This window comes from Galendromus occidentalis, unplaced genomic scaffold (assembly GCF_000255335.2).
Source record: "Galendromus occidentalis unplaced genomic scaffold, Mocc_1.1 scf7180000077448, whole genome shotgun sequence".
Taxonomy (NCBI): domain Eukaryota; kingdom Metazoa; phylum Arthropoda; class Arachnida; order Mesostigmata; family Phytoseiidae; genus Galendromus; species Galendromus occidentalis.
The window spans coordinates 283,159-308,069 of NW_003805436.1; the positions used below are offsets into that span (position 1 = coordinate 283,159).

Consider the following 24,911-nt stretch of genomic DNA (forward strand, 5'->3'; position numbering starts at 1 on the left):
CTGGATTCGCTACACGCCACGAATACTTCAATAGAAATCATCCCAAGGAAAGCGAGCAACAGTTTTCCATTGTCAGCTTCATACTTACTGCAATTGAGCTCATCGCTCTTATCCTTACAGTCGAAATGGCCATCGCATCGCCACCGTTCCGGCATGCATTGCTGATTCGCGCACCGGAATTGACCTGTTAGGATGGAAGACGAATTCATAACGATCCACATTTCTCTGATCGAGGGACCCGAGATGACCACGCAATTTAATTCAGGAATCTGGGTGCATTCAAACGATCACCCCAGCCGTAAGAGAAACCACTCGAGATAATTTCGAAAACTTCGCTCACCTGGTGTGCACGCCGGATACGTGCAATTTTTCTCGTCCGACGCGTCTGGGCAGTCTGTGTGATGATCGCAGACTAGGCTTGTGGCGATGCACTTGCTTTTGTCATCGCACTGGAACATCGTCCGTCTGGAAAACGGAAAAGGAGAACCCGTATGGAGATGACTCAAATTCTCGCGCGGGACGTGCGTCACTCCTGAGTCAGAAGTCCTGACGCATCTCCCGCGTTCCCGCAGATCTGAACCTTATCGAGTAGTCTGAGGAAGGAACGCGGATAGACTCCACTTGTCGTATCCAAGAGCGAAGAATTCTCGGCCTTGAGAGGACAAAATTATTCTCTCTCGACTAAAGAACATGGGAATGATCCGAATCTCGGGGAATGGCGGCTCTGCGGTATTGGTGGATGCTCAAGTCTCCTTTGCTGACGAAGAAGAGAACAGTTCCCTTCTTTTGTTCAAGGCAGTACAAATAGAGTGGAAATGTTCGGCGTCTCGCGCTCCTTCTGGGTCGATTGTCCATCAGATACTCTGACGGCGGAGCTTGTCCGCACTGACAATCAAACGAGCTGTCCACAATAGTCCGACTTAAGAACAAGATGATCACCGAGGAAAACGGTACTGAATGAGCCGCAACACTGTCATTGGTGGATTGTCGGCTGTCCGCCGTTATTCGATGCTTGAGCTCACGGATTCCATTCGCTTGCTTCGATGTAACTTTGTTTGAACGAGAAAGATCATGAGTTCAGAGTTCAGAGCTTGTCCTCAGATCAAGTTTCGACATCCCGGAGCATATGCCTAGTGAATTACCCTCCAACGTCAACGATATGACCCGCGCCAGACCCCTCAGAGCCAGAACCCGAGTAAAAGCCCAAGGATGAAGAATCATCTGGACTTAGGAGACGATCCTCTTCGGATGCCTGGATGAACAACGTAGGCAGTCTCGATCGATGGACATAGACTTGTTCACCTTCATTGCGCCGCATTTTGTCGGTCAGAGAAGTTGATGAGGAGGCACTCAGGAATCAACGTCTCGAATTCCTCCAGAAATTCGTTAGATTAGCCAAGATGATATCTGGAATCTTCCCATCCTCATGTCCTCATCTCGGATGATTCGGTGGCACCCAGAATACCTTCGGAACAGCTCTCTTTTGGAAAGAGGAGTCGGGTCGACTCCATTCGGGAGAGGGGCTGTGATAATCGACCGTCGTGGTCGGAGATTCTCCCCGGATTTATCCAAGCTCCCGCTATTAGCTCGAATTTCCGCGAGCAGGTTCTCTTCGCCTGGCCTTCCCATCAGCTACGGATTTCCCCAGATCTCCAGGACGGCTTCCGTCAGTATCACACAAATTCGAGTTATCGGCGAAACAGTCGAGCGAGCATTTTGATTTAATTGAGGGGCCAAGCATGCTGACAGCTTGGAGCGCCGTTCAGGGATTTCCGCGATCTTGGGAGGGGACGGCAAAAGCGAAGATCGCAAATGGCTGTGGTCGGCTGCATAATAATAACATTATAGCAGGTTAAGTCCGCCCAAGCTATAAACAAACACTGGCGTCCGACGGCTACGTTCCCAGTTGCTCGCTCGTTCCGTGACTGGAATCGACTACCGTGAGATTATTATAATCCGCGACCATTCCTGTCGCTGTCGTCGCCACGGAGAACAAAGACAGCTTTCAGCGTCTTCTCGCGTAATCTCACATCACGGCTCAATAAAATTGAAACAGCGGAAGGCAACTCGCATCCTCTAGACAAAGGTCGTCCAGAAATTTCCGGATAAGCTCAAATTGGCGTTCTTTTGAAATTCCAAGCGACCTCCTCAAGTGGGGAACTGCCCAGTTCCTTGCCTCGAGTATCTACTCTGTGCGAGACGTTCTCCCCGCATCGGAACTTTCCCACTAACCAAAAGTTCTACCGGAAGAGATTCATTCTACGATCTACTCACAGACATCTTGTGGAATTTGTACAGCCGTCCTCGTCGGACTCGTCTCGGCAGTCGATGTATCCGTCACACTTTTTCTCTGGCGGAATACTGAGGCCTGAGCCGCATTTGTGATCTCCTTCTTGATGACTCCGATAGTCACAATTCTGTTCGTCCGAGCCGTCGGCGCAATCTCGTATCCGATCGCATCGGAGATGAGCTGGTATGCAGTACGAGCTGTTGAACTTGTACAATTCTGAAAGTTCGGAAGAGAATCGTAAGGGTCTACCCCGGAAATGAGGGTAATAACCTAACTCCCGCGGATTGAGGAGAGAAAGATACAGACTTAACAGTAAGGGGTTCGGCAGTCATTGACCGATTCGAAGTTTTTTTAATTTCTCAGTGATTTTCCATGCCAGCAGTCCTCAATCGTTCTTCATTAGAGATTTTGACGTGAAAACGTCTCTGTCGCAGGCTTTGCTGACCAATTCGATGCACTTCGTCCTTGAAGCATCGAAATATTGTCCGCGTTTGGAGCCTTATAATTCAGAAACTGCGGAGCTCCGGATCATCCGAGTTGCATCACTGGGTTGTAAATTTACGGCAAAGTCTCCAGGTGCAATCGTTCGCGAGGCAGATCTATCCTTCGATTTCTACAGTTGATTTTCCACATACCCCTAGGTTCGGCACGAAAGCGTAAAAATAAGCGCAAAATAATTATGGCATCGTCCGTCAGTCTTTCGAAGGGAATTTTATAAGGCGAGGTCGACGAGTCACAGCCCGACAGAAGGCAGCAGACATATAAGAGCGAGAACATAAGGGCTTCTGATTATTCGATGAAAACTACAAAAATCGAGATCGAGTCGGGCTTTGATCATGATTATGATTCGCTGGGGTGAACAGCGGAGGTTTCCCGGAAAAACAAGTGGTTCTTCTGACTTCAGGCGAATCGGGCTCATCGACGATAGATGCGACCCTTCAAAGGGAGCTCCTGGCGACAGAAGCGGCATGACGAAGCACCTTCAAGCTCAGCGAGTGTGCGTGTCAACAGATTTAGGCTGTCATCGGGAGGATCTCTTCATGGGACGACTCATCATGAGTCGAGTTCGGCTCCGGCTCCGAAGGTCGCCGTTGTCACAAGTGCTGCGTTAGCCATCGAATCTCTCGCATCAACACTCGGCTGATGTGCCCCCCGATGAGGACACCAACGTAATTTTAAGAAGTTGAACTCAGGAACAGTTATCATAACTTATGCAACTTATCATATCGACGTCCCCTTCACGTCAAAATTAAGGCTCATAGTTACCCGCATTCCCTGCATGATGACGATCACGCGCTATAATGCCGAACATAAGACCAACAACTTTCACCAATCGTCGTATCTTGGCGGATTCGTTGAGGAAGCCGCAGTGAGAATCCTACTCCGGCAGCCCAAGGACTAAAATGGGTGGATAGGTGCGGCTTTCCATTCCAGATTCGTGAAGCAGAAAAACTTCCGAAACTCGAACGCTGCCGCATTTTTTGATGATTATGCCGACGGAATCCAGGAGAATGGGGGGCTGCCGGAGTAGGATTCTCACTGCGGCCAGATGCCTTCGAACCACGGGAACCATTTCTCGAAGAATGATTGAATATCGCAGCCTCGTCGGGCAATCAGTGGGCTCTAACAAAGCTTTCATGAAAAGTAACCCCAATTCCTTAAAACAATGGGCCGATAGAGAGATAGGTCTATATGCCATCATTTGACACCTCGGCAAGCCAACCGCTTGCCGGAAAAATCGTCGTTAGACGTTTTCACGTGAATCTACGGTATTGTCATTGAAGTTACCTAGCTTCTTGCTTTTTCAATTCGCATTCACCGAATCTTGATGGGAGCCGAGTTTTTTTTCCATTGGTGATTGATGACGTTCCCTTATTTTAAAGAGAAGATGAAATAGGGAACAGCTAGACTTCGAAAAAGAAAGCATCACGGGATCGCATGGAATCCTTATCGAGGAATCCTAATATCCTCGAGGACGGTAGGAGAGCCAAGTCGGAGGGCAGAGAGGAACCTGAGGTCGATTCCTTGATATCAAATAAGATACCGAGGGGATCAACTCGAAGTGTTAAGAACATTATGGGAGACGGGGATCCATTTTCCTTGTCTCTCTAAAAGGAAACGGGACCCCCGAGTTCTCTTGGGGAAAGGGGAAAACATGTTAGTTGATCAACGAAGTTCTCGAGCCGATCTTTGTCGTCGTTCACAAGACGATGGGCTGCTGCCTTGGAAAATCAAAGCACTCGCTCTACCACGACGTTCCAACGACTACTAGCGATTGTTGTGCGTGTGTGTGGTATGTGTGCGTGCGTCAGTTTTTTTGTGGAATCCAACACCGGCGGAAGGATTACACAAAGTTCAACCAAACTTTCGCGCTTCCGGGCTGAAGTTTGCGCTTCCGATCGGACGGCTGTCTGATTTTTAGACTAACGGACTAGGATTCCGAGAAGTGGGGGAAACTAGAACCAAAACGATCACGACGATCATGGCAGCAGCGAACGTGAGGCGAGTGACACTTACGACACGAGAACTCCTTGGGACCGCACTTGGGTGGCGGACATCCTTGGTGCTCGTCGCTGCCGTCTTCGCAATCGGCCTGCTGGTCGCAGACCCAGAGCTGATGTATGCATTTTCCGTTTGCGCACCGGAAGTGATTCGGCGCACAAGTTCGATCCGTTTCCGTTCGAGGTTCTTCTGTAAGAGGAGAGAATAGATACGCGTTAGAAAATCAACAATAACAAATCTTCGATCGAATCTTCGGCTCCCATTCTGTGTAGAATCTCCTGTGTGAGAGCTGTCATCTCCATTGAATCGAAACTTGATAATCGTTCGAAGACCCGAGGAGACCAGATCATCATTAGTCTAGGGTAAGCGTTTTTTCGGACGGCTCGTTCGAATGTCGACGGTTTCGGTTTTCGCTCACTGTGGCCACGGGTCCGAGCCCGGATGACAGTTATAGCGGATGGAGCCGAGGGAAAAGGGGAGCCAGCGTTCGTCTTGATCATGATGACGATTATTGCTATAGTTCGAGCTTCGGAAGATTGGTCCGGTCGGTAGCGGAACAGAACAGGGAAGAAATGCGAGCGTTGAACGACGAAGACAAAATCGACGAAGAACGGTCGACTTGATGAACCCTTCGTCTTCCATTCCGATTTATCGCCGAGTATCGCCTCCTTCTCGGAGGGCACCGGGACCAGAAGATTTCGGTGACCATCAGTCCGGGAATCCTAGTCCCAGACTCTCGGATATCATGAAGGGAGCGATGCTCCGACAACAGATCCCACAACGCAGAGCCAGGCGGGATCAAGGCCGGCGAGTGCATTTCCTGTCGCCAGCAGGATTCTAGCCAGGCCATCTACCGCTCGAGCTCCATTACGGAGACTGCGTACCATAACGACACGGTAAATTCGAGGTGCCAGACGCGCTAACCCCCCACCCATCTTCTCGGCGAATATTCCGTGGCCGGAGAATTCGTTGTCATGCCCTGGGAATGAGCGACCGAAACGTTCCGACGGCATACTGAATAACCCGATAGATCGAATAAACGGGATGTGTTCTAACCCTCGTCTTCACTCGGGATCTCCGGGGAGATCATGGAGCCCATTCTCGAATCCATCGAGCACTCCGACAACAGAAACAAGAGCGCAATGAACTGCAAGATGGATGCGAGTGCAGCCGGTGGGACTCAGGGGTGACCCGAGTGCCCGGGAACATATTGGCATGTAATCTCATCCACCTGGCTCGGTGGTAGAAAAGAACTTTCGTGCGATTCAATGGATTCTTCCCCATCGAAGTCCACGCCTCTGAATAAAGTTCCGGCGGGTCGTGCCGATCTATGTCTATGACGGGTCCCAAAAATCATCAGATCGATCATGGTGAGGAAGTTTGTTACCAGGTGGACAAGAGGTTTCAAATCCCAGAACTTCCCTTCCAGGGATATATGTACATATATGTATCAGAGAGCGGAGCGATCCGAAACAAAATGTCCCGATTGCCCCTGCGTAGCCGACTCATTGACAGTACCTGGCGGTCTATCGGTCTCTCGTATGGGCCGTCCATCTGTCCGTCTGTCTGTGACGCAGGAAGTAATCGGCGACTGCGGCATCGGTCGTCGCAGAAGAGGAGAAGAATTATTCCGAAATGGGTCAGTCCGCTAGCAAGCCCGCCAACCGTCGGCGAGATCCTCGACGACGATGACGACGACAGCTGCTGCAGCAGCAGCATTTCTGCACTTCTTTCTGTCGGTCTAACCGACTGACTGACTGAATGACTCGCTTGCTCGCTACTTGCCTATTGCCTCCTTCGATTCCCGTCTACCTTCCTGCTCGCTTGCCGCTTTCAGTCTGTCCCCGCTGCCCGAACCGCCGGCTCGGATGCCTGCTCGGAACAAGTTTTTTCCGTGATGATGTTGTCGCGCTTCTCTGATTCGGGACAAGTTTCGTTCCCCGTCCAGTCCTCCCTTCTCTACCTAATTATTTTTGTCCCATGAGATTCCTCGAGCTTTTTCAATTCGATGCTGATCTATTCTCATTGGGGCTCAGGAATGAGGAGAAAGTTCCGTATTATCGGCGAAACGTCACCACGACGGGACCTACGAACAGCCACCTAATCGGAGAGACGATTCATCCATGTCAACGAAGAATCTGCTCTCACTCCAAGCATGGAACGCGGCATCGAGCAGTCTCTCTACGCTCCGAGATCGGAGGCGTCCGATTCCTCCGATGACATCGATGACGGATGATGATATGATCGAGTGCCGGTCCTATTCATAGATACTACTCGAGTTGACAATTGTTGTCCGAATATTATCGAGGATTATCCTCGGCGTACGGATGAAGGCGACAACGAAGAGAAGCAATGAGAATTATCCGTTCGGTGGAACACACGCCTGTCCATCACAACAATGGAGGGGGTCATTGACTGTGGAACTCTTCGCTTTGCTTTCAGAGCCGTCGACGTTGCTTTTGTCGATGTTGGTGTCATCTCGAATTGTACATTTATGGTCAAGTACGGATGCGATACTCTCTCAGACGCCCGGAGACCGCTCCTGAGCAGACGTATAGAGTTCACAATACAGAGTTCATGACGGAGCGCGTCAGACCGGCACACTTCGTGGTCGGGGGGTTCGCAGAAATTCGATGGAATTAATAAGTCTCGACTCGCTACCTTCAATTTTGTCTCTTCAATTAGGTAACTACTTTGTTCTTGGAAGAGCATTTCGCGAATTTCCCCGTCGAGCGACTCCTCCGATTCTGAAAGCCTGCCATTGGATGGGTCCATGCTCATAATTCATCTTGTTCGCCGATCAAAGGCGATTCAAGCTTCCCGTAGGCGCAGATTAGGTGAGCGACGACAGGTCAGACACGGTCAGTGCGACCGCATGTTCATGTACCTATGTCTGGAACCCATTGTTGAGCGCGTTTCACTCGTCCGTCCATAATTACGATTCTCTGATTCCATAGTGAAATCGTTCGAGACACGCGATGACCCACAGGCAGCCGGATCGGCGCGCGGACGCTTGGAAAGGCAAAAACGACGACTCGACTGACAGCTCGACGGTTCCTCAATGACAAAGTGACTGATCAAGTTGACTCGATGAAATTCCGTATGCTATATGGCTGTTGTTGACGTTCGCGCTAACATTTTTTGTTGTTGTGCTCGGCTCCTGCTTTCTTGTCTCGTCATGACTCATGAGAAACACGAACACAACTTCAAAGCAAGGCATGACGTTTTCCACCTATTCTAGTTTCCCTCAAGAAGACCTCGTTCTCCACGCTCTCGTGCGATGGAGGCCCGGGAACCGGGAACACAGTGATTGTGCGGTGCCACATAATCGTGAAAGCAAAAAGTTCCGGACCCGGCCCGGTCACTGCCGGACTCGGCTACATGGAAGAGGGTTCCCGGTGAACCAATCCGGCTTTTTGACAAGAATTCACGGGTCCGGCGGGAATTCTTTCTCGTGGCCGACCGAGCGAACAGGCCTCGCATACGAAGCGAGATCGTTATAATCCGATCCTCCAATGTTTCCAACGTTTCGCCGTCAACGGAAAAAAATAAGGGAAGCCTTCTCCCCAGGAGCTGCAGTGTACGGTGTCGGAACGCGCTCCATCCGGCGGAGGGATTTTCCGAATCACAATGGAGCAATCGACGAAGGAGAAAGAGTAATTCCAGATAAAAGGCCGATTCTCTGATTCCATCAAGAAGCTTTTTGCGATCCGAAGGCTCATGCTTACTATAACGGGAGATCTTTCTACCCTACAGCCAGCATATGTTTCAGCTCTGGGCGCGAGCCGACAGAGCATCCCTTGACTGACCGAACCCGCGTCATCAACCAAGCGGTTTCGGATAGACGTAACCGAGAAAGCGTCTCAAAAGTCTGACCGACCGTCTGACTGGCTGTCTGTCTAACCCACCACCTACTCGGTCGGTCGGCTAGTCACTCAGTCAGTCACGCAACTTACGCAGTCACGTTCCTAACTGTTCCCCTGCAGGGTGCAGGCTACATTGTAGCGGCACGTTGGTCATTCAACGGCTTTTGAGGGAGCTGGCATCATCATGTCGCATATCCAATGAAGTCACAACACTTCACGGCGTTTTTTCGCCACTTGATACGCCTACAGCTTGTCCGGTTTGCAGGTTTCAACACGGGTCTCCCATGAGTGCGTTAGCGAGTCTCCCATGCCCTTTTTCCAAGCATGGGATCCCGGACTCCGAGCGTCTCCTGGAGTCCGAGAGAGCAGCGATCACTCGTCTTCGGAAATGCAAGGAGAGCCTCTGATGGTCCTCGGAGGGGATGTCCCTCGAGAGAGACTCGCTCCAACCGGGTCTCCTCAACTTGAGAGACCTCTCCATCGAATCAGTTTTCGTTCACGCGCTGAATGGAGAGTTCGCTGTATCTGAGGAGAATTCACTGGGCGACCACATTTGCAGCCTCTCTGGACAACTGGTGATTCAGAAACGCATCAGAATGATGAGAAAAGTCACTAGGAAGCTGGGAAAAGAGAAAATTACGCGGGGCCACATTCCGCGCAGAATTCGCGAGAGCGACCGGCACCATATAGGGGTTAGAAAAATGTATACAACTATATTTCGACGCTTGCTCAATTTTTGAGAGAGACATAAATTCATGAATCGGAGCCAGGATCTCGCGTGGTTCGCTGAAACACTCTTGACTAGCTCAATCATCGCCAGGTCTCAATATTATCATTGGTTCGCCCTCGATCACTTAATTATTCACCGCAGTGTCCTCGCACGTGTAGAATAGTGTTCACGACTGGCACTTCCTCGGTTTTTCATTCGGTTTTCCGATTTGCGCCTGTTCCGCTTAGCGGGTCGTCGAGGGCAAAGTTCGCCTCTCGGTTCGAAGTGATTTTGTCTGTTAGGGCCTGCGTATACCTGTGTGTGCGGCCGTTTGTCTGAGAATTCGAGAACAACCCATGACCAAACACGACAACAGATAGCAGAACATCACATCAAGTTGATGATGGTTTTCACAATCTTTCAGCACGACTCCTTCGCTGCCAAACGGATCTCCCAGCCATCGACAATTGCAAACACTTAGGATTCCGCGGCCGGATGGCAGCTGCTTCCGACGCTCAACTTAGTCGCCGCGAGAAAAAATTGAAAATCCTTCCCGGAAACCACAGTATCCACCGATTGCAGACAGGACGATATCTGTCATCATACAGCGATATTTCACCTGGTACGCCATATGATACGAGGACGGTGCTGGACTTGATTTCTTGATCAGACCCATTCTCCACAGCCATGAGACAAGACGTCTCCCTCCCGGGCGGAGATCCCTCGCCCAGGAAAAAAACCTACAGCCTCCACAATGGCCTCGATGCCGTTGCGAAATCCCGTGGAGTATCGTTCACGCCGATAATTACGTACAGTATCCTTCATTCTCACAGAAACTCACCCCCGCGATAAATATTAAATCTTTCACCCACATTCGGTCGATACGGTGACCGAAATCTGTGTGACCTTTGACCCGTCAGCGTGCTAGACTGAATTTGAATTTCTCGCCAGCAAGCGCTGCCGAGCTGTTCTTCTTTATCTCTCCTCGTCAGAATCGTGTCGTCTCGGTGCGCGTTGTGCTCCTACGATAGTAGTTAGAAGCTGGACGCCTGATAATTACTGTTTTAGATATATCTTTCTACTCCAATCCCATGACGTATTATACGTAGATGATGTTCGGCAAGCGCGAATGCCGACTCAATGACAATATTCATCCAGAGTCTCAACTATCACGCGTACCGCCAGGTACTCATTCTCCGGCTGTCGTTGCCGGAATTCGACATTCTCGTCCGCCATAACGTGCGAGCATATCAGCCCGTAGGGGAACTATATTCCAATAGCCTCTCTTCCGCCAGGTCTATGAACGGGGATATCTTGAAAAGGAAAGCGCGACTCGAGAATGTCCGTTCGAAGAAAAGAGAACGAAGTGGATGACGACTCATTCGACTTCAATGGCAGACCACCGGCTGGAAAAACAACATCAAAATTCGACACAGACAGCATGTCGTTCATCAAGGGCGAGCGTAATGTTACGTCAACATGTCGGCGAATGGTCAATCCAGAATTTCAAGACTGACAGAAACCACAGTCGAGCTCGTGCCTCGGTGGAGTCTCGCTAATGAGCGCTCTGGATCACCCATCATTGACGGGGAAGAGGATTCCGCCCGTGAAAGCTCTCGCAGCCAACGAGCGGCTCTGTTTATAGTCGGGAGACGCTCGCTTCAAATCGTATAGCGTATTGGTGCCGACTCGGTGAAACGCGATACCAAGCAATACGACAAGAGAATGAGAGAAGCATCTTCAGTTGCCGGTCGCTTAGCTGTTTTAGCGGTGAGCCAACCGCCCGCCGAGCTCATCTGCAAGCAGAGGAGTGGGTACGTAGCCGATCAGGGAAGGAAAATGGGGAAAGAAATCCGAAATGTCTCTCGATTCTCCGCTAGAGACAAGTGGCAGACTCTTCGGGTGGCTCGCTGTGCAAGGCCGGTCGGTCGACAGACGATTTGCTCAACCGGTCAGTCGGCGACAGACCGACCGACCGACTGACAGTGGTGGGAGATAGACAATGAACTTCCTTCCGACCTATTATTATTCATATAGAGCTCGGTCGTTTGTTTGAACGGAATGCTCGTTTTCGACGACAAGTCTCCATCAGCAAGAGCTCTGGTCGGTTTTGTTCGAAAATCACCCGACGTCATACCCATTCAATCTTCGATTTGCCCACGAGATCCATGCGCGACGGAGTTCCTCGAAATTACCAAGGATCGGATTCCGAGGTCGGCTCGTCGGAGACCGTCCTAAGAAGCTCGGCGTTCCTCTCGGAGCGACCGCGAGATTTTCGACGATGGAGCATCTCAAAGGGAACCCTCAAACACTTTCAGGCATGAAGTCGAGCGAGATCTGGATTCCGTGAGGTTTACTCATACTGAAAAATCGTCTCGGATGGAGGAATACTTCGGGGTTTCTCCGTCGCGGCCTCTCGTCCGAGGACTTGTGTAGCGATGGAAACTGGAACAGAATCTACAAAACGCTTCCCCGCCACGATGGCAACAACAAGCCGGAGCTACCGGTCGACTCGCTGCTTGGTCGGTGGGCTGCCTGCCTGCCTGCTTGGCTAAATGGCAGACGGACGGCAGCTGGCTTGATGCAACAGAAAAAAAGATGCACACGTCTCCGCTTGACGTTCATGAATTTGAATCTTGGCGCGCGGGTTCAATGACCGATCGACGAAAAGGTCCTCACCGTGGCCACGACTCTAGCAGCAGATACCCAGAGATTATATCGAGATCTATGGCGGTGGGATTCCGACGGATTCTATAAACAGGCCGACATACGACAAACCCGGATACCTATCGGTTCAGGGTCGAAACCGCGACTTGAAGCCATCCGTGGGGAGAGTATCTGAGCGCGGGACTATATCAGGTGCAAAAACCATGGACATTCGCGGCCGTTCCTTCTCACTCGATTCGTATTCCTCGCTCGTCACCAGGAAGTCGAGGGAAAAACTCTTGCAACGCGGGAAGCTTCTCGTAGAGCAGCCTCCTCCGATAGTTGCGCGGAACCGGGTGGCTATTTTTGAAACCTGACCATCCTGTAATGTTGATTGTGACCTCAAAGGTGATGGATGGCGGCTGATCATAGTTTACGGCTCACTTTCTTCGAAAGCGTTGATTTCCTCGTGATAATAATAAAATGCATCGGATTATTACCTACGGAGAAGTCATGGATGATCATGAGCACCCAAAACTGCCGGGGACTCGTTTGCGAATCATACAATACTGCCGGTCGATACTGCTCATCTTCTCTCGGAGCACGAGCCCCAGCGGTCGGAGCTCGATCTGCTGATTTCCCTGTTCCTTGACAGAAACAGCGCGACAGCTACTGAGGAATCCCGATGTCACGGCGAAGAAACTGACGGAAGATGATGGAAACACAGACAACATTTCGCCATTAAGGTTTTGGAAACGTTTTCCGCTCTTACAAATGTTTGTGTCGCGGCGTCGATAGCTGTGAAGCCGAATTCGACCATTGAGAATGTAGTCGTAGAAGAATCCCTCAGACGCATACGTGCATGCGGGTCGTCACACGGAGACTAAATGGGTCATAGGACCAAGGACTCCAGGGAGAACAAGTCTTCAGACTTTACCAACTCGAAGCTCGGAATAATCCCGTCTTGTCTATCGGGCATTGCACAATGCAACCATCCCATGATCGTATTCGACGACGACACCCGGAAGGTGTCTTCACGCTCGATCGTCGATGGTTCCCAATATATGTATTTTCTAACAGTCTGGACAATGGTACTCAATATAAGCCCCGGTCGAACGAGAGAGTGAGGTATCGGGGCGCTCGAGAGTCGCTGAAGGCATCTTCTGTGCACTTCCTGATCAATTTCGAATCGCGATCACCAGGATCCTGGGAGGCGACCCCAGGCGGAGAACGTAGGGTCAAAGGGAGGGGGAAACCATGACGTCCATATACATATATGACACGGGGAAGCGAAACTCCGTCGGAGGTCACGGGATCTACTGAACGTATTCCACGTCGAAGACAGCGGAAGGGAAAGCCACCGGAACGACCACCAATTATGCGCCAGTCACTCGAGCGTGAAATGAGAGGACACGTATATAAGAACAAGTCCGCTAATTTAAATACCCAGAGATCTGGATCAGGGATAGCGGCTTCGTATGGGACACCCCGAGAGTCTGCCCAGAACGGGTCTGTGAGCAAATTAGTTGTCAATTACGACACAGCGTGGAACAAGGTGTCAGAGGCTCGAACAACTTAATACCTTGTTCTGTGTTTGCTCATTTCAATAACCATTCAGCAGCGGAAGAATAACTCAAGCTCAGATGCCGCACGAGCCGGGCCGTATCCTTCTGCGCGCGTCGGTTTCGCTCTTGAGCTCAAGTCCCAGCGTATTGCTCCCCGAGGCGGACCCCAGAAATGAACTCCGTCCGTCGACCGCCGAATCGGGTGAACGTTGCCCGTGGCCTCAGCGCGACGACTCGGCTGATCGCATATCGCGCCCATCCTGTTGTTATCCATCCATGACGGGCGGGATAAGCGATCGCAAAATAAATCAATAGTGAATATTCTATTAAGGGGGCTTTGTTCTTCTCGCCGTTGATCAGGGCTCACGATTCACATAACTCAGTCAGTCAGGCCCTCACTGTCAGGAAGAATCTATTCCCATCGAGACGGATCCAAAAGGAACGAAGATGGTTCGTATTGTCGAAAGAGCTCGTTAGTCGGATCATGTTGTCTATGAAAGTCTTCCAACTGGTGTTCACGCTTCCGAGCTCGCACGGAAGGGGATTTCTATCGATTTTGCGTCGCGGCCGTACGGCGCATAAAGCTGGAGGATATCCCAATAGGAACAGTTGTTTCAATCGAGTCTTGCTCGGCGGCTTGATCGTAGAACTGGAACCGAGGAGTCCCGCGTCCCGCTACGGGACAGACATAGAGCTCTGCGGCAAGGACTTCGGCCTCCTCTTCCCGAGAGGAGAACAACTATGGACGAGTGGACTTTGAGGAAGAACGGTGCAGCCTCCGCGCAGTATGCAGTGGCAGTGAATTCATCGGGCCAGGCAACGTTGGCGACAAAGTCGGCTGTGGTCAGACCAGGTCTGACCCGGAATAAATCGGGCTGATTTTTGAACGGATGGACTGGCTGGCCGGCCGGCCATTGAGGCCGCTTGGCGTGCTGGTCGCCCAAAAGAGCGGTCTGCCAAATCTGCCATTGTGCGCTGTCGGAAAGAAAAAGGTGAGCGGCAGGGCGAGTGACGCGATCACAATTTGGAAACTGCCTTACGCATCGCTCGTCGAAATACCCTCTGAAAAATTCTATAGAGAAAAGCGAATGAGCGAAACAGATGATTTCCCATGCCTGCTCGGGGCTCCACGCTCGTGGTTTTCCTCGGCTATGGTTCACGTGTCGTCGTTTAGGTGTTCGGTGCTCAGGGCAGATTGACACGTTTGCGACCAATTCATCGATTCCCGGATGGAGGATTCCCGCGGGGACTTCGCTAGTGAGACCACCATCGTTTCTGATGAAGAATTAAGCTTGTGATCGATTCGTCAAATTTGGCTAAGAATGAATGGGCGATCCAGCCGGAAAAGTGGCGGAGCAGACGACGAGGGGCGCCGGAAAACGGAATAAATTATAGAAATCATTTTATGAGTGAGGAGGAGAAGATCTCGGACTCATGAATTGAGGAATCCATGAATTCAATGCCCATTCAAGTATCGAATTCGGAAAGGAGGGTGAAGGTAATTCGATCTACGATGGAACGGAGCGGTGGAGCCGAATGTCTCAAAGTGAAGGGCTCGTAAAGAATCGATGATTGATGAATCGTCACTAATCGTCCACGACAGAGAGTTCGCGCGTAAATGCGCGCATCCGATAGCTGGGTGGGAAATCCGGTGGGGAGAACAGCAGAGGCTTCGAGGGAATCAACAGCTTTGCTCAGACGAGCATCTATCGTCCGAGGGAGCTTTTCGGACGCGGAGGGAAAATCATCGATTGTCACATGCCCCAACTATCAATGGTCAAGCGGCGAGCGACCGAGCAGGTGATTCAATTCCGATTCAGATCGGTAGTTGGAGGAAAGGAGTTACGAGCCGATATATTGCGTGGATAAAATCTCTCCAACGAGGCTCGCATCTCGGCTTCCCCAGGAAATTCTTCAGAGGTAGTTTCGAATCAGAAATTTTAGGAGATCGATCGGGTCGTAAATCATCCGCGAAGATTTCCCTCCTCGGGTGACACCAAGAGGCAGAGATTTTGCTGCATCTTTCTCCTCCAGCCCATATCTCGGAAGATAGCACGGAAGATTCCACGGAGGCGCTGCGCCGCCGGTCATATTTCTGATTGTGTCGAAGGAGAGAATTCATGATGATCGATAAAACGGAACAATGACTCGTGGAGCTTCCGCAATATAAAGTCACAAATAATAAACACGTCCCAACGGAAAGTCGAGATAGAGTCAGTATCCGAAGCAAGACGACCGTCTTCGCGGCATCATCGTTGTCGAATTTCCCTTTTGTTCTCATCGATTGAATCGCCACTTCAATTATTATTTCGTTTCCTCGTTTTTCTGAGTGAGTGAGAGCTTCAATGTTCCGGACCGTGGCCGACTTACGCTGTATTTTTCCGGCGAAATGTTTTTTGTCCGTGAGTCTATTATCTAGCCACGACGACGGCGCCGCGCCGGATCGCCCGTTGTATCGATCCTACAGCCATGCACCGATCAATCGATGGATCGATCTTTAGTTCCCACCCGCTTTCCTCTATTGCTGAAGACAACAACAACGAGCTGACGACGGAGTCCTCATCGTGGCTTGACCTACTGCCATAGTCGGGCCTTTCTGTTTGTTTGCGGGTAGCTTGTTCGCTTCATCTCTGCTGTCTCCCTGCTGGCTGACTGGCTTGCTCGTCGTGTCTTTCAATCTGTCCATACACAATCACACACGCAAGCAAGCACACACCTAGACTGTCACACACGCCCTGAGGAACGCGTCGATGGGAAGGCAGAGGTGCATATTCATTTATCCCTTTTCCGATGTACCGGAGCCATCCGAGCAACGGATCGGTCGTACAGAAGTACATGCACATGAGAATTCTCAATACGAATCGGAATATCAATTGGGAGTTTGTTCGAAGACGCTTCGAGTATTCCATGAATCTCCGGACGGGTTGTGTGAGCTTTGAGTCTATACGTGACGTGCAACCCGAGTTATCTCGAAGCGGTCGCGATCGCAACGCGTAAATGATAGTGGTTTGTTGTACCGCGCGGTCTTGAATGAAAAATCATCACGAGAGACCTGGAAGGAGAGAGTCTCCCAGACTGCGGGCAGCTACATCGGCTCCCATTGTATTCCGATTGAAAGCGACTTCCGGTGTCTGGAAAAACGCCGAAGCAGAGACACGTTGTCCTCATGTGCAATTCGAGATGGCCGCTTTAGCTCGCATTCCACTACTCAGCTGGTAGCGGGAAATACGGGAAGATAATCTCGGAAACTCGCATGATCGCGGTCGCTTGACACAGAGTGGTTCCTTTGTGACAGGGTATCCACCTCGGAGACGTCGAATTCGAGGTTCAGCAATAATTCTGATTTTGACTATTGCATTTGCGCGGCTTCTCCTCTCGCTTAGGCTGGAATCGAGCTGCGAACGCTGTTCTCCTGACGCTGCTGTCAGTCCAAACCTTGCCGAAGAAGGCTCCGTCATTCCCGATAGACTGGGGTTGGATCGTGACAGGGTAAGAAAATCACGCAACATCATGCTTCGCGGCGACGCTTCGATCTAGTTGTTTGACCAGGTTTCAGTCTACTTTCAGCCTGCCAGAAGTCCTCTCATCGAAAGCAAACGGAAAATCGCCTCCTCACCCGTCGACAAAGACTCGGAAAGGTGGACAGGCTTCCAGAACCAGAGGCTGGAACCCGAGGCTTGAATGCGCCCCATCGCATGATGAGAAGGACTATAATAATTCCTCCGGCTGAGCTTCCGATTGGATCTCGATAACAATCAAATCATAAATCGATTATTTCGATTATTTCCCCTCGGGAATCGACATTTTCGCATTTGTAATCCTCTCGGCGGACGGGATCATTGTTCAGTCTCAGAATGCGATTCTGTGAGTGAATCGTCAAGAATTATTTTTTCACAATCGGTGAAATTCATGTTTCCAGGAGGAAATGGAACAGACGAACAGACCAAAGGGAAAGGGTCAGAGGATCGTCGACGCGACTCAACACTAATACAACGAATAGCATTGGGAAGAATTATTCGTCTCCGCTCGCTCGGTTCCGCAGACGACGGCATCGTAACCGAGGCTTGATGCGAGCGACGTTTCAGAACGACAGACCAACCACGCCTACAATGACCCCTTGCGCCCAGAAACAAGTGAATCAGGTAGAATGCCGTGAAGGAAAGCTCAGTCGAAATACTGTAGCGACTCACATAGAATTCTCTTTATCCCTCACCGAAGTGGAGCGTCGACGGAACCGCGAATTTCGCCGAGCGCTAAATCCGCGTTGAGAAATTCTCCCTATGGGAAATGAAAAGCGTCCGGGCATTCGCGGGTGATCGAGGTTTCGATCATGATTTCCGGGCCTGTGGACGGAGACCGTACGGTATTGTTCTTGTTGCCGATGGTGCTGCTGCTGGGTCTGGAGGCCGCGTTCTGTTAGCTAATCGTCGGAGAATGAATCTTTTCTCGCCGCGGCTGCCGCTGTGGCGCTCTCGTTCGCTCTCTCTGACCATTCGTGCAACAACACAATTCGGATTTATGATGGAGCCCCTTCGACTCGAGGAGCTTCATCAGCTCGAGTGTTACCATCGATAACGGACGAAAAACGCCGCGATTGTCGGATCCGTTGAGATTCCATTCGCATCCTCCCGATAGAGAACCATTGAAAACATCTGATACATGCGCAATTTCACAAATCTTAAGCCGTGCCGATAAGATGAGAGTACCGTCGCCTGAAATCCTTGTCTCCACAATGATGACCTTTAGAAATTTCAACTGATCACAGGAACGAGAACAAGCGGGAAGTCTCTTTTGGTCCATAAGGAGGGAGAAGTGAGTTCGTTCATTTGGTTGGACCATCCGAATGGAATTAGGAGATCACCTTGGATTCATGTTTCATGGATCTCTCGATGAATTCCATTCTTTGCCGGACCAGGAGAGCAATCGACGATATTCACTCGCTCTATCCGTTGCGGTGGCTCCGGACGGAGTCGGGCGCTCGGGAGATTCCGTGAACGTGTATTGGAATGAAAAAAACGCGCCGCCCGGAAGACTTTAATTCACTTTCGATTTTCCACCTGACGATCTCAAACTCGGGAGATCGAGGGAATTCACTTCTTGTTTGTCAGGGGGCATACATTAGAGCTTGTCTTGGCTCCTTCGAATAATTTCTAGTGAACCAGCTGTCGTATGCCGTATGCGTAAAGAATCGTGAAGGTATCGTGGAAACGGGGAAAATCTTCAGGGCTCTTCCCATCTTCGGACAATTCCGCCAATCTATGCAGTCAACCGATCTCGCTAGTTCTAGCTCCAACCCTGAGTTTCAATTTGTTTTCTCCGAAAACCACTGCCGGGCAGATTGTCACCGGGCTGGCGAGGCAAAATCTTGATAAACATTCGCCACCGAAAGCACTATTTCCCGAATGGGCTTCGGAGCGATTCCCGGTTTTCGGTACGTTCGGACAAACTGGGGATGAACGAATTCTGATGCGGCGACCCTCCCCAACTTCCCAACTCTGAGGAGAGAGTGTTCAAAAGAGAAATGTATCGATTCCCCTCTTAAACCTGCCGCAGGGAGGGAAGCTGCTCCTCTCGCGAATCTGCTCACGACTTTTCCGTAGCAGAAACGGGTACGTGCTACAGCGAGGCCCCGATTCCGACGAGGATCGGACACAGTCATGAAGAGAGTATTGTTAAGGTCTGCCCACTATCTGGATCGTGTCGTAGTAGGAGGTCCGACACCACGGTATCTCTCTCATCCTATTGGCATCGATTCGGAAAAAACCGTCCTCGCGACGGAATCCCCTACTCACTCTGAGCACTTTGATCGCTGAGAGACCATAAATACACAGCGATTCAATGAGCATACACTCGTCGAGTTCCGGGATTGAGGAACTCCCCGATAAAAAATTCAGAAACAAATTATATTTTGTATTTTTTTTCTGTATTTTATTATATTTCAATTATATTTTGAATTACCGGATGATTCCGCCGGGAGGGTCTCCCTCACATTCTGAGACTGAAGGATCGAGGCTCCAGGCGGTTCTCAGCAATGCTCTCGTTCGTCCCTCTGACGAGTAGCGCTCCGAGGGAAAGAATGAGAGCTTTGATGACACACTGCTGACGACAAGACGGGACGCGGTTCTCAATGTCCCCGTGTAAATGCGAATGTAATCTTTGTGTGGCCGTCCGCTCACTCGCCGGCTTACCGGCTTGCCGCGAAGGGCCGGCTGTCTGGCTGGCTCGCTTGCTTGCTTGCTTGCTTACTCGCTCGCTGGCTGTCTCTACTAAAAAGGAAGCTGCTACTCAAGCACAGGGATCCGCTACTGAGATCCGATCCTACAGAACGAAACGTGAAACGCGATCATCTGCGACTCGCCGATGGTGAGAAAGATCTCACTCACTTCTTCTATGTGTGAGTCCATCGTTCGAGTACCAATGAGTTTCCGATAGATGTGTGTACAAGCTTGGAACATCGCTTCCTCCTGCCTACATCACTGTCCGAGTCCAGATATACTGATCTGGCGCGAGATTTCCATAGAAGAAAAATACAGACGTGTCAAAGGAGAGGTCGATTCCATACCAGATAGGGGGAAGACTTTCGTGGGGACGAGAGCCTCCCAAGCCGGAAAGTAAAGGATCACAGCGAATTTGAAATTCCTGGTCCCATCGGCAATTCCCCATGACATGGCTAACGATTCGTCTGATAGACGGGACACTTGCCAGCGAAAATTCGCGAGCCGAGAAGATAGCCCGAACGTTGAAGTTTGGTTTTCAATGCAGCGAAAATATAAATCGAAGAACTAACTTCCTGAACGATGTCGACGACGCCGATCGCGACTAACGCAGGTACCGCCTGCTCAGCGGAAAAACACTAACGACGAAAGTATAAACGACAGTTCGAGCCGCACGACATGCGGACGAGCCGCAGAAATCGGCGAATGTGGAGGAATCCGACTTGCTCGTATGACGATTCAGAATTCTACGGTCGTGATCCGCGAGAATTTTGAGCGTTCGGGAAAAAATCTTCAGTGTATTAGACCCCGTCCAAATCCATCCGGGGCGCACCGAGCAAAGCAGCTGTTATCGTTTTCCAGAGCGCATATCCTTCGAATTCCGAGCCCGCCCGCGTTACCGGACCTCGCCCCTTCCATTATGACAGACTTCATTTCCTTGCGTTCCGACGCACCTCGATTGTGGGATAATGGAATTCCAGCTGATATCCCATCCCTTCGCGTCAGTATTCCAGAATCTTCGGCTCTCGATGAGCCTCCACCGAGAGATTCACCGTTTAATGCCAGAACGCGTCAATCATCATCTCTTAGCACTCGGATGACAGAAATGACACTCAAGCATCGTGTTCTCCGGGAATCGCTCTGCGCAGCTCATGAAACCCGAATCGCCAGCGGCAATTACTCATGGCATTGTTTTCTCAGTTCATGAGAATTATGCGATCTCGATCCATGCATGGAGCACTCGACTCTCCGTCACGGCGACCATCAAGCGGAATTCCCCGCCGGTCGTGACTCTGCCGGCGATTCTCCTCGGTTCCTCCCTTCGTCGAATGCTTGGGGTCAGTTCCCCTGACGGCCGGAGCACTAGGAGTTTCCCTCGGAGTGGGAGAAAGGGGACAGAAAGTGAGAGAAAGAATCCATCGGATCTTTGAGCTCCCTTATTCATTCTACAGGAGCCTGATCCCGACGATCGGATCCCTCTTCGGCAGATCCGCCCCGACTCCGGCGTGGTAGCCGTCGTCTAGTTTCAGACTTTCGTGGTAGACTTCGTCGCTGCCACCGTAGTCGTCATAGCCTCAGCGATGCGTAGCTTTCGACGAGGTCGTCACCTACATACAAGCTGCCGCGGAGCTACCAGGCGGGAACTTCAACGTTTTTTCTTCTTTCCGCCGCTCGGATTCCGGCTGGATCCCCGAGACAACCGCGAGCACCGCTGCCGTCGTCGCTCGGAAGTCCCTTCAGAAATAATGCGACGTGTACGCGCCGTCATTCGAGGTGGACAGAATGCCGTCCCTCGCCCGGCTAGTCGGTTAATTTGTTGCTTGATCTTTGGCGTGTGTTTGGTGATCGGGAAATACGACGGAATGCGATGGAAGGGAGCTCCGAAAGCAGTCGTCGTGGACGGCAGCATGTTGACGAGCAATCTGATTCGTTGCATCGGGGATTGTTCGTGGACTGCTCTAATTTTTCTTCTCTCTCCTTGCTCACTCTTCATCGGCTGACTCTGACGCTCATTCACTATTCCCCTTGACATTTGTTCAACATTCTTCGCCGATCGTGACTCGTGACCAGACGGACAACAACAAGTTCACATCGAAAAGTGTCGAATTACGAGTCGAATTCTCAGAGTCCGTGTAAATGCCGATTAATGGTCACGCCGCACCGACGTTTGAAACGAGAAACTTGAAGACAACATTACCCGATTGGGGAATTTCAGTCTCGAAACGGCTTGACCTTGACAAGGCACGAACCCGGAACGCTCGGAAACACTGAGAATTCATTGGACGCGGAACAATCGACTCGGAAATCTTTGTTGTTTTTTCCTGTCGGTTCCCAGCTCGGATGCAGCTTAGTATTCGGAATCGACCAGATCCAGGCCTCTACTGCGGGTGTGATGATGTCACAAAAGAAATTCCGCTGGAAGCTTGCCAAGTGTCAGAAGAACAGAAACGAACTCATGCACCGGTCGTAGTTTCAAGAGTGGCATCCGCAGTCACCGACTCAGCGACCCAGTTCTCCCACCTTCGCGTCGTGGATAGATTCTTACAGAGACGATTATGCCAATGATCCTAAATGTCATGCATATGTCTCAGATAAGACAAAAATCCAATGGACTCGAATTCAGTGCCCACGAGGAAAGGCTTCTCCTCCAGAAAGACTTACTAGTCCCGGGCTTTCCCTGATTCCAGATGACCGTCAAAAACTTCCGCTCCACGCGGAAGTGTCAACATGTCCGGGTAGCGTTCTGGGGCGAAGGGGGGGGGAAGGAAACTTGGGGAGATGCTCGATCGGGCATAGATCTTCGGTGCATCCCGTAAACGCCAGGATGACTTCGATCGATTCCGGAGAAACAACTCCACGGACCACTGTTCCCGAAGGTTCCGAGAACGAGCTCCCTCGCCAGACGTCCGTTTCCAGTCTCCGTCCAGTCCATGCTCTTAGCTCATCGCGTTTAATTGTAGATCCGACATGCGATTGAGGATCAGATGCGCAATCATCGACGGCTTGTCGCTATGCAGCTTTCGGAAAAAGCACCGCACACGGAACCGAACAGCCTTCGTCAAAGATCCGATCGCAGAGCTAGTCATTCGCGAATCGGTCGACCCATCGTAAATGCGCCGCCAAGAAACCAACCAACCATTCACTTGGTCGGCCGGTCGCTTGCTCGCTCGGCCGTTCGATCGGACTGACGTACCGCCAGCCTACCTGCCTGCCTGCATGCCTGCCTGCTTGTCTAGCACTCGTTGCAGCCACCTGTTTGTTTTGGTTTCGAGGGGTGCTTTCCTGCTAAGAGGCACCTCGTGTGCCCAAAACAACAGCAACAACAACAACAGAGTCAGGAACAACATTTACGACGACAGCATCAGCACACAAGTAACACTCTGATGGACACTTCTTCGAACAGCAGTAACCCTTCGACGCCGCGACATTGTCACGTCGATCGGAACGTGGAATTCTCCGCGCCAAAGTCGACAAGCCAGTGGCATCGAACGCTCCTCTTTACGTTCCAGAGCGTTTCACGTGTGCCCCCCCGGAGGCAAGACCCGGTTTGGAACACCGAGGAGGATATTAGAGCTCTCAAACTCAGAATTTACGGCAATCTATCGGCGAATTTCCGAATTTGACGGGAGTCTTCTACGGGAGTCTTCGACGGACCTCAGGGAAACCCCTTTCTCGTCAATCGACGTAAATGTTCTTGATTTCGGGTGTTCCGAGTTGTTGAACGTGGACATTGACTCGACGGATGTCTGCGGCCGTGCCGACGGACCCTCCCCTGAACCGGTTGGCAGTGGACGTAGCTCCAACAACAGCCGATCGAATACACGGATACATGAAACTTGGAATACGAATTTCCGAGGGTCCGGACCGGAGATCTCAGCCTTGAGAAAATAAGCCCGACTGCTCTGTCAGAGGCGAGAATCCAGCGGGCTCGTCGTCGACGGCCGAACGCGTGTCGGTCGGATCATCATCAGCCGATGGTTCCATCGGTGAAGACAGTTCAACAGGTAGTCGCGGCAGCAGCAGCCGCAGCAATGCTGGCGTTCTCTCGACGGCACACGTGAAGTTGCGCCGCGGAGGGAAAAAACAAAAAATCACTGGAGGTACTTACCGATCTCTACCGAGGGTATCGAAGGTACGCAGAGGGCCAGCAAAACAAAGACCAGCAGCGAGAGCCGCCGAGTCGTCGTATCCATTTTGCGACGGAGGCCTCCAGGCCCACTTTCACAAAACTCCGCGATTCGGTACGCTATTGATGTTAGCTTGTACGCATCGCCTTTATTGGGAGAAGCGTTCCTCGATTCACAGAGAGCTCGCGCTCACACCGCGCTCACTCGCACTGGACACTGATAATGGAGAAAACACCGGACAGTGCCGGGTGCACCTTCCAGGTGAGCCTCCTCCGAAAGCTGTCCGAGTCGGTGGGTCGGAGACACGTCCCAACACCGGAACCCGAACCGGCCGGTCGGTTGCCTGATCGACCCGTCGGTCGTTCGGTCGGTCACTCAGTTCTTTCGCCGGTCAGTCACTAAATCAATCCGGTAATGAAGGAATCCGCTGATCACTGTCACCTGCGTCCCTCCAGAAATTTCATCGAATATGCGACAGAGGAAGAATCCGAGCCCGGCAGCAAACACAAGAGCACAATTGCTGGCGATTCTAAGAGAGACTTCGGTCAGTTCTCCCCTCGTATCGTTCACGATTTTTTACCTGAGGAGGTAGGTGTTCACCCGCTCGATCGCAATGAACACAGGTACGAACTATTTGAAGTTTCGACAAGCAGCGAGACGACGTCAATGTTGTGAGTCTGTCTTCCTCCTCCGGCTGCTGCTGCTGCTGCTGCTCCAGAACAGGGCTGAATTTCGCCGTTGACGGCAGGGGGCGTCTTGGTCGGTCGACGGACGGAGAGGGGTACAGAACAACGGGAAAGTGCTGCTTTAGTAGTGATGATCATCATCAACACCATCATCAGCGACTGCTTCACCAACGTGTTACACATCACCGGGATTGTTGCCGCCGCTGCCGCCGGCGTTGTCGTCGTTGTCATATCATTGTTTAACCTCTGAATGCTGTCAACGGCATCGATTCGTCGGATTTCGGATTTTTCACCGAGATTCGACC

At 51.2% G+C, this 24,911-nt stretch overlaps 1 protein-coding gene across 1 annotated transcript in view; it reads right to left on the reverse strand.

Moving 5' to 3' along the window:
- LOC114828239 (Putative vitellogenin receptor yl) overlaps positions 1 to 24,911 on the reverse strand; it is a 35,125-nt gene that overhangs the window by 5,352 nt on the left and 4,862 nt on the right. The window contains exons 2-5 of the mRNA XM_029111532.1: positions 4,808 to 4,981; positions 2,275 to 2,506; positions 341 to 465; positions 89 to 184 (exon numbers count right to left, since the gene is read on the reverse strand). Of these exons, the coding sequence (XP_028967365.1) occupies positions 89 to 184; positions 341 to 465; positions 2,275 to 2,506; positions 4,808 to 4,981 (627 nt within the window). The remainder of the gene's footprint in view (positions 1 to 88; positions 185 to 340; positions 466 to 2,274; positions 2,507 to 4,807; positions 4,982 to 24,911) is intronic.